Raw genomic sequence first — 13,786 nt, forward strand, 5'->3', positions numbered from 1 at the left:
TCCCAAACTGAAACTCTGACCCCATTAAACACTCACTCCCCATTCCTCCTTCCCCCAGCCCCTGGCCGTCACTATTCTACTTTCTGGATCTATGAATTTGACTCCTCTAGATACCTTATATAAATGTATATATGTATATAAATACAATATTTGTCCTTTTGTGACTGACTTACTTCATTTAGCATGATGTCGTCAGGGTTCATCCACATTGTAGCCTGTGTCAGAATTTCTTTCCTTTTTTTTTTTAAAGATTTTGTTTATTTATTTGACAGAGAGAGACACAGCGAGAGCAGGAACACAAGCAGGGGGAGCGGGAGAGGGAGAAGCAGGCTTCCTGCAGAGCAGAGAGCCCGATGGGACTCGATCCCAGGACCCTGGGATCATGACCTGAGCCGAAGGCAGACGCTTAATGACTGAGCCACCCAAGCGCCCAGAATTTCTTTCCTTTTTAAGGCTGAATAATATTCCATTGCATGAATTTACCACATTTTGTTTATCCATTCACCCAACAATGGACACTTGGCTTGCTTCTACCATTGACTATTGTGAATCATGTTGCTGTGGGCATGGATGTACAAATATCTCAAAAGAGATATATTTTCTGCTTTCAGTACTTCTGGGTATATAATGAGAAGTGGAATTGTTGGACCATGTAGTAATTCTATTTTTAACTTTTTGAGGAACTACTGTACTCTTTTCAGCTACTCTGAAAACATTTTACACAGGGCACACTCACTCCAATTTTTCTACATTTTAATCAACACTTGCTATTTTCTGTTTAAAAAATATTTTTTTCAATGTCTTAATTTTTTTGAAGTTTTAATTTAAATTCCAGTTAGTTCACATACAGTGTAATATCAGTTTCAGGTGTACAATGTAGTGATTCAACACTTCCATGCATCGCCTAGTCCTTATCACAAGTGCCCTCCTTAATCACTGCTGGGTTTTTGTTTTTATTTTTGATAGTGACCATCTGAATGGGTGGTCCAATTTGGATTATTAACTAATGAGTTAAGTAATTCCTTCTGTACATTTTCTGTACATTTAAAAACTTTTTAAAAAAGATTTTTATTCATTTATTCATGAGAGACACAGAGAGAAAGAGAGAGAGGTAGAAGCAGAGGGAGAAGCAGGCTCCCTGCACAGCAGGGAGCCCCATGTAGGACTTGATCCCAGGACCCTGGGATCATGACCTGAGCCGAAGGTAGATGCTTAACTGACTGAGCCATCCAGGTGCCCCTCTGTACATTTTTATCATGTCCTTTTCTACCAATTCTGACTTTGCATGGCCTGTGTCGTTAAGGAAAAAGAAAAATCAATCTTTCTTCTGACTTCCTGCCATTTCAAATTATCATCCTAAGTGATATACTTGGAGGCAAAGGATATAAGAAGAGCGTGTGTTTTGGAATCAGATAGGCCTTGGTTCATCCATCCTTCCCTCATCCGTCCATGCATCCATTCATTCATCATTTATCAAGCCACTTAGGGACATAGGAGAGCATTGTGCTGGTTTATTGTCCTGTAATGAGCAACACAGGCTTTGGTAAGCTACGATCTAAGTTCTGGGCAAATTAAAACCTTCTGGGCTTTAATTTTATTGTTTATGAAATGGAAAAATGGTATCAAGCCCCTAGGGTTGTGTGTTATATACCCCCCTCCCTTCCTTTACCCTGACTTCCTCTCCCACCCCCTGATAGCCCTTACTTTCGCTCCTCCCTCCACTACCAGCTTCCAGAATTCTATGTACGTGGGTGGTATTAGCCCTTCCCTGGCACGTGGCAGTTGGCACACCCAGTTGGCAAGAGAAGGTCACTGGGTGAACCTGTCTTGGGCTCTTTAGTCCTTAGATGCTCAAATTCAGGGAATGGGTGGCCCATGGGTTGTTGTGCTCTTTTCCGCAGGGATTACCATTGATACCTGTTCCAAAGACTGGTGTGTGCCATGATCATAACACAGGGGGAGCCCGAATGCCCAGCGCTTTCCGCTAACCATGACAAAGATCCTGGGCCGGTCCGTGTTCTGGGGGCAGAGCAGGACGTGTGCGCCTGGCACGAAGCTTTGTTCCCCTCCTCACCAGAGGCTGTAGTATACCTAGAGCCATGTCCCGTGCTGCCTGGTCGTCCTTGTATGCTTTGCATCTCATCTGGCTCATGGTGTGGCAGAGCGCCGCAGCGAGAGGGCCATGCAGGCCAGGAGAGTCAGGAGACTGTGATGCTGGTCACTCAGGCACTTGCAGGAGTTTCTGGAATGTCAATTTCTCTGAGCCTCTGTTTCCTTCACTGTAGAAGGAAAGTTACAATTCCTGGCCTGGTTGATTCACATGATTTTGGCAGGGAGCACGTGAAATGAATGTAGATTATGCACATATTCTGAGTAACAACGTGCTCTGCAATGGAGAAATAATAACACCTTCAGCACACTTATTATGTGTGCCAGGCACTGTTCTAGGCTGTCTCCACGTAATGACTCATTTGGTTAAATGTGCAAAGCCACCCTGTGCGAGAGGTACTGGTAACGTCTCCATTTTACTGCTGAGCACACCGAGGCACAGAGAGGTTAAGTAACGTGTGGAAGGTCACAGCCAGCCATGGCAGCCGGGGCCTGAACCAGGCAATGAGGTGCCAGAACCAGGCAATGAGGTGCCAGAGTCTTTGCTCTCGGCTGCTGTACGATCCTGCCTGAGCGCTATTGGCATTTTTTGTTGTTTCTGTTCTTCTTGCATAGCTGGGCAGAGGACACGGCCCCTGGTTCGTAGGGCACATCAGGCAGGGCCTCCTGTGGGCCAAGGTGTGAGATGAACTGATGGGCGTAAACTGTGCCCCAGCCGACTCTCCAGGGTCCAGACGCGTGCAGGGACAGGGATAGCTCCGATAATGAAAACTCACGTATTGTTCAGTACGTAGCTAGAGCAAGTGCTTGGATCTTGTTTGGAGGAGGGTGCTGGCGTTTGCCTTCCGGTCGCTCGCTTTCCAGGCCCACTCTGGGAGAAAAGTGCCGATTGGGCCCAAGAGCCCAACAGGCAAGATGCCGGAGGGTTCAGATGGAGCCGCTGAGGTTGTGTCTCCAGTGGGCCTGCTGACGTGTCGGCATACCTCACGGCCGCGTTGGAGAGGGTCATCCGAATCCCCGGCCGGGCTGGCCCCGTGACCACTGAGCCGGCATCTGTCTGACAGATGCACAGAGCCGTGCCCTCTAAACCCCAGATGCTCTCCCAGTGCAGTTCCTGCGGAGCCGGTGAGAGTTGCGTGTTTATGCTACTGTTTCTCTTTTCCTCGCAGGTGGCCAGGATTGCTTACGACCTGCAGCGACCTTTCTTCAGAGGAGGCGCCTGGCACGGAGGCCGGGCTACATGAGAGGCGCAGCCGGGCCCCAGATTGGGTTCCTCTTCCCAGTGGCGGCCGCTCCGTTACGGGCCCAGGGAGGGGCGTGCGGTGAGGAGTGCCACCAGTCTGAGTCCAGGGCCGGACAGTGTGGCCGCGATCCTGGAGGCCAGTGGCGAGGCCCCTCAGTTGGGAGCCTTGTTCCTAGGAGCACAGCAGCCTCGGCTCCGACCCCCGTGGGCTGCCTCGGCCTGGCTCTGACCCCTGTAAGAGGACCCCCAGGGCTCTTTGGGATTCAACTCAGAGCTGCCCCCACACTACCTGCCAGGCCGGCCAGGTCGTGTGGCCCTGGGGACGCTGGGGGGCAGGAGGAGCTCCCGTCCATGGACAGTTCCGAGGCTCCCGGCCTTGGCTGGCGTGCTGCCAGGGGTGGAAGAGCAAAGGGTTCCTGGACAAAAGGCCATCTGGCCCCAGAGGAGGTGACTGGCAACAGCTGCAGCCTCGGAAGTGGCCCCAGGGTCCCCTCAGCCCCTGCCGGCTCTCAGGATGCCTTTACTTCAAGCTTTAGCTTCATACGGCTCTCGCTTGGCTCTGCTGGGGAGCGTGGAGAGGCGGAGGGCCGCCCGCCCTCCAGAGAGGCCGAGGCCCCTTGTCAGAGCCCTGAGGAGACGGAAGCCACGGCTGCCAGCCTGGACAGGCCACACGAACACCCTCGACTTCTCTCTCCCCACTTGAGTCTCAAGACTGCTCAGCACCTGGCAGACTCTGCGCAGGCCGCAGGGGGCAGCCGCGGGCCGGAGAGGGAGCCGCTTTCCTTACTGGACACGGACACCGCCTCCTTCTGCTCCCCGGGCCCCTCCTGGCCTGTGGGCAGCAGCTTGGGGGACTCTCAGCGCTGGGATACCCTGCTCAGGAGGTGCGAGCCCGTTCTCCTGGACTGCCTGCTGAGCGACCAGAGGTGGCTGGAGGTTAGTGTCTCCCAGCCTGTGGAGCCGTGACTGTCCCAAGCTCAGATCTGCTCAGGGCAGAGGGCAGGAACCGAGGAGTTCTGGGGTTGACCGCCAGCGTCCCCTCGGAAACTGCAGCAGCTCTTTTTGTAACCGGCTGCAAAAAGATGCCGCTGTACTTCTGTTTCTTGTCTTTCAGTTCGAACACAAATCTGTCCCCGTTCCCGTCTTCTCTGTCACGTGGTTGCTCAGATTTGCTCTCTGTTGGGCCGCAGGCTCCTCTGCACTTCCCAGCCTAAGAGATGTGTGGTTAGCTCTGCCCAGCTCTGCTCTGAAACAGGAACTTGGGGGCAGGGGCAGGGGAGCTGGCTGGTGTGTGGTTGAGGGGTCTGAAGTCGGTGATGCCCCATCGTGGGGGTGAGGCTGGGCTTCATTTGCATTTACTGTGCCCCTTACATTTCATCCTGCTCAGTGGGAACTGCCTGACACAGCCAGGAGACTTCGTTCCTGGGCATTACATCCCTCAGGCTCTCAGTTCTAAAGACGGTAACACTGCACGGGATTGTTCTCTGGCTGCAGTGAGAAGCTGAGGACTTTTGGAAGCTAGGACAGATTGTATTCACGTAAGTCCTGGCATCATGAGGGTGCTGTCCACCCGGTTATGTGAGAGATGGGTACAACTGTGAGTAGGCAGTGTTGTGCTACCCCCCAAAATTTCCCCGAGAAACCCAGGCAGAGATGCTTTGTGACTGACCCATTGCGCTGTGTGTGGCTTATCCTACTGAAAGGCTGTGTTTTCCTTCTGTGTTGTGTATGCATGTGATGTGTGCGCATGTGTGTAAGTGTGTGCATGTGTGTATGTGTATGTGTGCATACATGTACATGTACACAAGGAAGTAGAACACCCACTCATCAGGCATTTGGTAGAAGTACCTGAAAATGTGAAGGTCGTGTTCATTCCCAGCAATTGCACTCATTTACTTTCAGTTCTTTACGCGTGGCCTGATGTTCCTGGCCCTGGCCCTGTTTGCCCTGTTCCAGCCCTCAGGGACCTCAGCCCAGCCATGTGATTTGTATCACAAGGAGATCCTGAAGTCAGGCTGGATATGCGTGCAGGTCTCCGTTCCCAGGTGATGCACAGAACCCTCGAGTTAGGTGTGTTCAAAGCTGACGTCATTGTCTTCCCCACCAAAGCTGTTCTAAAAGGCTCTGGTCTTGATACATTTTTGTTGATGTTAATGAATAGCATCCATCCAGCGTCGTCAACACCTCCCTCATCGTCACTCCCCCCTCTGGTCAGCCCTCATAGTCCTACAGCTAACCTGCCTCTCACAGCCATGGCCTCTGCCCTGGTTCAAACCCTTGTTATTTTTAACCTGGGTTTTGTAAGAGATTCTTGACATATTTACCTTCCTCCAGTATCTCTCCTCTCCAGTTCATCCTCCGGATGGCCAGCAGAGTTATCTTCCAAAATACCGGTGGGATAGTGTTATTCCTTGGCTCGAAACCTTTGGTGGCTCATTGCTCTTCTCGGGATGGTATCCAAGTTCCTTATCCTGATCATTGAGACCTTTCCCAACCTGCACCAGCCTGCCCCAGTGCCTTACTCCTGCTGGCTCAGCCATCTGGTGCTGCTTCCTGTTCCTGAAGACACCAAGGAAAGCTGTGCCTCAGGCCCTTGCCTACAGTTCTCCCTCTGCCTGGAATGACCTTCCTACACCTTTCCACCTGCCAAGATCATATAATCCCTTTGGAGTGGGTCTGAAGCCACCTCCCTGTTGGCTGCCCCCTCTGGACCAAATGAGTCCTCCTTCCACGTTGCTTCCATAGCACTCTGGACATGCCCCATGGTAGCACTCATCACGTTTAATAAGCATTTGTTTGCGGGTCCAAGTTCTGCACTCGACCATGAGCTCTACCTACCATAGGTCACATCTCTTAGACAGTTTTGGATGCCTGATGCCTTGCATCCGTCCTGGCCCTCCGCTGTTGCTTGATTCATTTTTGTTTTTAGTGAAATGATTAATCTCCTTAAGAGGAACCACAGATCCCTAGGTGATGGTTTTCTTGGATTGACTCGCTAGGGCATAAGAAGAGTCTGAGAGACAGATATGCAAAGTGTAAGGGGGTTCTCGTCATCAATTCCAACCTTGGAGAGGTGTTTGTCCACACCAGCAATTCTCCAACGCTAGCTGGGTGTCCTGTAACTCAACGCAGTTCTGACCCCATCTGTCCAGAAATAGTATCAGCTCCGACAGTGGAGGAGCTTAGTCCACAAGACTGCCTGCTTCTTCTCTGGAGGCCAGTTGCAGGTCCAGACCATCATCTGTGCTTCTGACCCACTGGCTATAGATCGGAGGTTCCAACAGCAACCCTCTCCTTGGGTTCGATTAATTTGTTAGAGTGGCTCGCTGAACTCAGAGAAACGTTTTACTTACTAGATTATACATTTATTATAAAAGGATATAACTCAGGAACAGCCAGTGGAAGAGATACATGGGGCAAGGTGTAGGGGGAAGGGCGTGGAGCTTCTAGGCCCTCTCCAGGCACACCACTCTCCCTGAATGTCTACATGTGTACCAACCTGGAATCTCTCACAACACTGTCCTTCAGGTTTTTATGGAGGCTTTATTACGTAGGCATGACTTATTAAATCATTGGCCATTTGGGAATGATTCAACACCCAGCCCCTTATCCTCCCTGGAGGTCAGGGGTGGGGGGGGGTTGGGGCTGTAAGTCCCCCCCCACCCCAGTCATGTGGTTGGTTCCCCTGGCAACCAGCCCTCATCCTTAGGTGTCTTCCAAAAGTCATCTTATTAACATAACAAAAGACACCTTTCTTGCCCTCTTCACAGGAAATTTCTAGGGTTTTAGGCGCTCTGTGTCAGAAATGAACAAAGACGAAATACTCATTTCTTGTTTATGAATCACAAGGTCCCAGGCACTAAGTGGAGCTTTGTGTCATCACACTTTTCCAGCTGTAAATATCTGTATTCAACGTTTCATTTCCAAGATCTCTTTTAAAAAAATCTTGACAACATATCTGTATTTCTCCATCTCAAAAAATTCAAGTTTTGACTCAAGTGAAGCAAAAGTAGAATGCCATTCCAATGACCAGTGGCTCTCCCTCCCAAATAGCCAAACAAACAGGAACTACCTTGGCAGTGATCCTATTGCAGTCCACACGATTCCGCTCGCTGGGTTTCCTTTCTTCTATCTCCTCCTACCTGCAGGTAACTCACATCCTCCCGAGAATCTTGTTTGTAATAAACTGGAGTCTGCGAACCCCTGAGCAGTTGTGGCTCTTGGGGCCCAGCCACGCCTTGGGCTCGCTTTGCCAGCTCCCCGAGCCACCAGGTCATTTCAGGGCCTGAAGGTTGGCATTCCTGGGGCTCTGGCTGTGGAAAGCCACCCTGACTTACCTTTTGGGTTTCAGGATTTTTAGTTTTAAAAAAATACAACCAACCCTAGATACATCTCTTCCTTTAACCTTTATTACCCAGATGCAGCTTTTTAAAAGAATTTATTGGTCGGAGCCCACAAGAGAGGTGTTCCTTGCGGAAGAAGGACAAGGTGGCTGCCGGTTCACCCTGGGGATTCTGGAGGAGGACAGCCCTGCTTTCCGTGGGCACCTGGTGGGGGGTGTGTGTGTGCCTGTGATCCCACGGTGCCCTGCAGCGTGTCAGGTTCATGGGCCTGCCTGGATGCTAGCCTGGCATTTTCCTCTCCCAGCTGTGGGGCCTTAGGTAATTTGCTTAACTGTTCTGTGCCTCAAGATGCTCTTGTTAGAAGGTGGAGATAAACCACGGTACCCACCTCATTAGATTCTCATGAGGATGAAATGTGCTCACACTTGTTGGGAGCTTCAGACAGGGTCTGGCACCGAGCAAGTGCCCAGAATATTGGTCGTTATTATCATTAGAGAAATAGCTCAGAATAAGAGAATTTGGGTCAAAAACACCAAATTCACCCTTCTCCCCATAATTCAAATTAAACTCATATCCTGTCTCAAGTGATAGGATCTGGACACAATTTATCTGTAGTTTAAGTACCTTTGTTTATGGTAAACTAACAGCTAAAAAGCAGAAAACACGATGCTGTTTTCAGTGATTTGAATGTCTGTTTGTGGGAGAGGAATTAGCTTTCTTTGGTGTGGTGGGAGTGATGGAAAGAACTCTGTCTGGGGCATAAGATTTATAGGAAGGCAGATTTTGTTTCTATAGGAAGAAGAGGCTCCTGACAGCTGGAAGTGTCTGGCGTGAGGGGGGCCTTTTGCTTCTTTTTCTATCACGTTTGTGCAGAGGCTTGAGATTGCTCATTCGGGCTCCTGGAGAGGCACTCAGGATTAGGGAGGGATGTCCTTTGAAAGACTGGGATTCTAGTGTTCTGGGGCCTTTTAGATATTACATTCCAATTCCTAACCCCTTCTCCCTTCTCTTTAAGTAAAAAAACAAATCTCAGGAATTTGGGTTTTCGTTCCTTTTAAAATATAGCCGATCCTCAGTGTTTGTTGCTTACTTTCTACAGTTTATTGGTAACTCCAGAGTCAATGCTCACAGCGCTTTCCTCGTCACTTGTGGATGTGTGCAGAGTGGCTAAAAAGTTGGGTTGCCTGATGTGCACTTTCCCAGCTGAGATCGAACAAGGCAATGCTCCCTTCTCGTTGCAGCTGCCATCCTGTAAACAAGTGTCCTTTTTTGTGGTCTATTTAGTGCTTCTTGTTGGGGATTTCACTGTTTCAAATGGCCTGCCAGCATAGGGCCGCCATGCTGCCTCATGCTCCCAAGTGTGAGAGGGTTGCCCTGTGCCTTATGGTGGAAACGTGTGTCGGATAAGCTCGATGCAGGCACGAGCTGTAGTGCCGGTGGCCGTGAGTTCTGTTAACGAGCCAGAAATATATATTAAATAAGGCATCTTTCAACTGAAGCACACATAAAACAAGGTTACATATTGATCAGTTGGCAAAAACATTGTGATCAGAGGCTCTCAGAAGCCGAACGCTTGTTTCCCCTGGAAGCAATGGCTTAGTGTTTGCTAACTGAGCATTTCCGGAGACTTTAGAGAATACAGCTACCACGAATGAGAATCGACAGAATGGGTATTTTATGCTGTTTAGAAATAGCCATCCAGGGACATTGCCAGGGATTGCAAGGGGCTGAGACAATAGTGATGGAAGGAAATGCTAACTGGGTGTGCAGAAGAGGGAAGCGGGGAGAACCTTGCAAGTTAGCCCTGCCTCAGCTTGTGGAAGCTGCAGGAGGAGGGAAATTGCCTGCCTCACACTGGATAAGACATGACCATCAGTGGCTCTGCTGCCAGCAAGGATGGATGTTCAAACATCTCCTGGGGCATCAATTCAGCGACCTACAGGGATCACTGGATGAGCGGGAGGAGGTGAGGTGGATGTTGGCTCTGCATGAAGTTCTATGACTTTCTTTCCTGTAGTTTTTCTGCTTCGACTCTAGTAACTGTTTAATAATACAAAGTCTTGGGTATGGTGATGGTAATAGTATGCTTTATATGGCAGTTGAACTACCCATACAGATCTTCTATCCCTAATATGTACAACTAGGTTACTGGTGCAGTTTGCACTTGTAATATGGAGCAACTCAAGGATAAAGGGGTTAATGTAAACATTCATTCATTCAGAAAGTATTTATGGACTCCCTGTGCCCGGCTTTGGAGATTGTATCAGAAGAGGTAATAGATAGTGACACGATATCAGAGCCTTCATAGGACAAAGTTGTGTTTCTTGTTGAATGCTTCGCGTTCCACGGAGGTGGTTGGGGGATCTGCTCCACAGGGTCACTCAGGAACCCTGCCTACGCCACCTGAACATACGGCCCCTCAGTCAAGGGGACAAGGAAGAAAACCATAAGAGGTCCTACAAGAGCAATTAAATACTCACTGCAGAAGTGACCTCTAACGCTTGCACCCACACCCCATGACCCACAGCAAGGTGGTGAGAGAAATGTCATCGTTATGTGTGCCCAGAGCAGTGGAGAGCCTAGTAAGGGTGAACTCTGCCATTTTCTGAATAGAATAGAATGAATAGAATATAGTTCTTGCCCTCAAGATGCTCGAGTGTGAATGGAGCACACAGACAAAATGAAACAGAACAACAGCAGTAACATGGTGTCCCAAGTACTACGATAATTTCTTGCAATTCCATTCTTCTAGCAGCTCAAACCCAAATCCCAGCATCATGCTGACTTTCTTACCCGCCATGTGATCTATGAACAAATCCTGTCGGTCCTGTCTTCAACGCCGTTTTCAGAATGTGCCCAGGGTCAGATCACCTTCTCACCATCTTCACTGTGCCCACGATTGTTCAGGCTACCATCCCGTCCATCCTGGGCGGTCTCCATGCCCCCCACCCCCACCATCTGACTTCTGCCCTTACCCACAGCAGTCAGACCCCAGTCAGAGCATGGACTCTTGTGCTCAAAACCCTCTGACTGCCCCCATCACCCTCAGAGTAACATCAGCACTTTTTTTAGTCATCTTCGTGTGTCTTCATGATGCATTCCTTATCATCTGTCTGACCTCATCATCTACAATCCCCCTTTAATGAATCCACCCCAGACCCAGTGGCCTGCTGCTTTACTTGGCAACACCAGCAACACCTCTGCCCAGAGCCTTTGTGCTGACTCTTCTCTTGTTGAAATGTTTTCTCCAGGACCCCCAGGGTTCCCCCTCTTACCACGTTCAAATCTTTGCTCAAATGTCCGTGAGATCTTATTTAAATCTGCAGCCCCACCCTCTTCCAGCATTTCTGATGCCCCTTACTGGGTTCTATGGTTTTTCTTCTTTCTTAACCCCAATCACTTTGTAAGGCTCCATAAAACATACTTATTATGTCAATTTTTGTCTTCCTACTCAAGAGTGTACATTGAGAGACGGCTAAGAATTTTGTGCTGTATCCTCAACACCTCAAACGGTGCCTGGCACCGAGGAGACACTCAGTAAATATTTGTTAAATGGGTCATACGAATAAGAACAAATGGGTCATACGAATAAAAACAGGTCACAATGGCTATATAGAGGAAGGACATGTAACACAGACTGGAGGAGGTGACACCCGAGCTGGGTGTTGAAGGACATGGAGGTGTAAGCCAGGCAAAGGATGGGAGGAAGGTGTGTTTCAGGGAGCGAGCCCACATCCATTCACTAATACGCCAAGAATCTATCTTCAGAAAATCTTGGGCCTCCTGTCGAGAAGAAAAATAATTAAAAATGAGTATTGGTAACTCTCTGACAAACAATGGGATCATTATGTCTATATGCGGGTTAAATAGGGTGATGCCCTTTTCTAGAAGGGTATGGTGAAGTCCTTGTCAATCTCCCCGGGCTGGCAGGATAGCCTGCCCCATTTAAGCTCATGCTCTTCTTCTCTTGGCTTCTTTTCCAATCTTAGTGTGTTTATCTTCATAATTTTAATGTGATTTTGAGAACGGAGACCATTTGGTCAGGTCAGGAAGTTTGCATTCCTTTTTATTATGCATTTTTTTTCATGCAGATAAGGGTACAATGTGATGTTTTTGTTTAAAATAACTTTCTAGCTCTTTTTGTGGATTTTATGCTCGAATTACACTTTCTCTTTATATAACTTTTTTTTTTTTGAGAAACTAATGCATCTGGCATTGGAAAAATGTACATTTGTGGTTCTTTTTTTAAAGGAGAATAAAGAACTTCAGTTTCAAAATCGTTTCTAAATGTTTTTAGCTTTAAAAAAATAAGTTTGCTTGAATGCTATCCTAATTTGGCTTTCATTTTCTTCCCCTTCAAACCAACATAGGTAAAATCCCTAAGATTAAAGCTTCAGAAACTTCAAGGAAAAGCAGTTGAAGATGATGATTATGATAAAGGTGAGTTTTATTTTGCTTACTGATTATTTCCTCTTTTCCCTGGAATGTCCCATTTCTCTTTTACCCTCATTCATACTCATTTTCTACACCCCTAATGAATTGTATGCTCTGTTCCTCTGGTCACCTCCACTCAGTAACAATTGACTGTTTTATAGCACTGTATTTTGTGGATTTCAAAGCATTTTATGAGCATTAATCCTTTGGGTTATACATTTGTTGATTACCCAGAAGTACTCAAGTATTTGCACAATGAAAGCTACATTAACTCCTCATCTTCCTGCCTAACGTGTGATATATCTATAATTTATTCATTCATTGAAAAATATTTGTTGTATACCTACTATGTGCTAGGCAGTGTGGCAGGAGTAGGAAAATAAGATGGACACAGGATCTGACCTTGTGATGCCTGTAAATATGAATTCTCATGGAGCTTTTTGATTTCTTACTGTCCAGGACCAGAGAGAGGAAATGGGATGAGTTTGAGAAATGCCAGGCTGTGCCAAAGGGGTCAAATGTACCTAATTCCCATGTAGATGGCCCCAAATGTCCAAGCTAGAAAGGAGAAGTAACAACATGAGACCAGAAGATAGAGGAGTTGGTTAGATGCCAGAAAAAAAACAGTTAAAATGAGGCACCAAGGTAGGAGTTGGAGCAGAAGCAGATAAGGACCAACATGGCAGCTGAGTGGACACAGGGCAGACTGGGTCAAAGGAAGGCTTTCAGGTATGGTTGGCCTGGGAAGAGTCTTCAGGACTTTGGATGCTGATTGTCACATTTCACACCCATTTCTGCTGGATATGGGGAAGAGAGAGGGCTTAAAATAGCTTCCAGGTTCCCCCAGACACTTATGAACTTGATAGATAGTCCTGGTGATAACCAGGTTTAGCACACTCAGGATGGGTCTGGAAATAGAATGCAGACTTAAGGATTCTTCTGGAAGCTGGTTAGCCTTGAGGCTTGGGTCTTCAACCTTACTGACCTGTGATTTCTTATTCCCAATGAATACATCACAGACTGTTGGCACTGGGGCACTCTAGGAGTGGGTGAGTGATTTCTAAAAGGAGGTTGCAAATCCTATTCTAGAAACACCCGGAGCTGGTGCTGTGTAGTGTTGTGATTACATTGACCACCGAGCATGACCGGGCGGGAGGAAGGAGAGGGATTTGGGAACAGAGGTGGAACTCTCAACTCTTCCACTCTTTCTACAGGCCATCTTGATTGCATGATGGCACTGGGTGGAGGCTGAGGCGTGTGAGAGAGGAGGTGAGTCTGAGGCAAGGGCTGCCCCATGAACGGGCACAGCTGTAGGCAGAGAGCAAATGAGCAATGCCTGCAGCAGGGCGCACCCGCTGACTTTTGTCCGTGAAGGACAACCGAGCCTAGGCTTGAGGCTCCCCACTGCTGGCCAAATTAATTTTCTCTGGCATGGGCCCTTAGCACACAACTCTCGCTCCAACACGCAAAGCTGAAGACACGGGTGGAAAACCAGACCTTCTTTTTCTGGCCAAGGCCTGGGGAACTTTCTGGACTTGGTTTTCTCAGTGGGCTTCATTAAGCAGAGGCCTCACTTCTTTAGTCTTTTCTCCAGATTATCTCTGAAACACACAAGAGAACAAGGTTGGATAAGATACTCCTTGTCAGGGAAGCCAAA

General features: G+C 48.2%; 1 protein-coding gene across 2 annotated transcripts in view; it reads left to right on the top strand.

Annotated features, from left to right (window-relative positions):
• The window catches only part of DISC1 (DISC1 scaffold protein), a 397,155-nt gene that overhangs the window by 46,892 nt on the left and 336,477 nt on the right, over window positions 1-13,786 (top strand). For both annotated transcript variants that reach the window (XM_088020223.1, XM_088020224.1), the window contains exons 2-3: window positions 3,279-4,288; window positions 12,066-12,135. In XM_088020223.1, the coding sequence (XP_087876349.1) occupies window positions 3,279-4,288; window positions 12,066-12,135 (1,080 nt within the window). The remainder of the gene's footprint in view (window positions 1-3,278; window positions 4,289-12,065; window positions 12,136-13,786) is intronic.

Source organism: Eumetopias jubatus, unplaced genomic scaffold (genome assembly GCF_037043125.1).
Source record: "Eumetopias jubatus isolate StellerSeaLion01/CBP00866 unplaced genomic scaffold, mEumJub1_p1.0 scaffold_17, whole genome shotgun sequence".
NCBI lineage: Eukaryota > Metazoa > Chordata > Mammalia > Carnivora > Otariidae > Eumetopias > Eumetopias jubatus.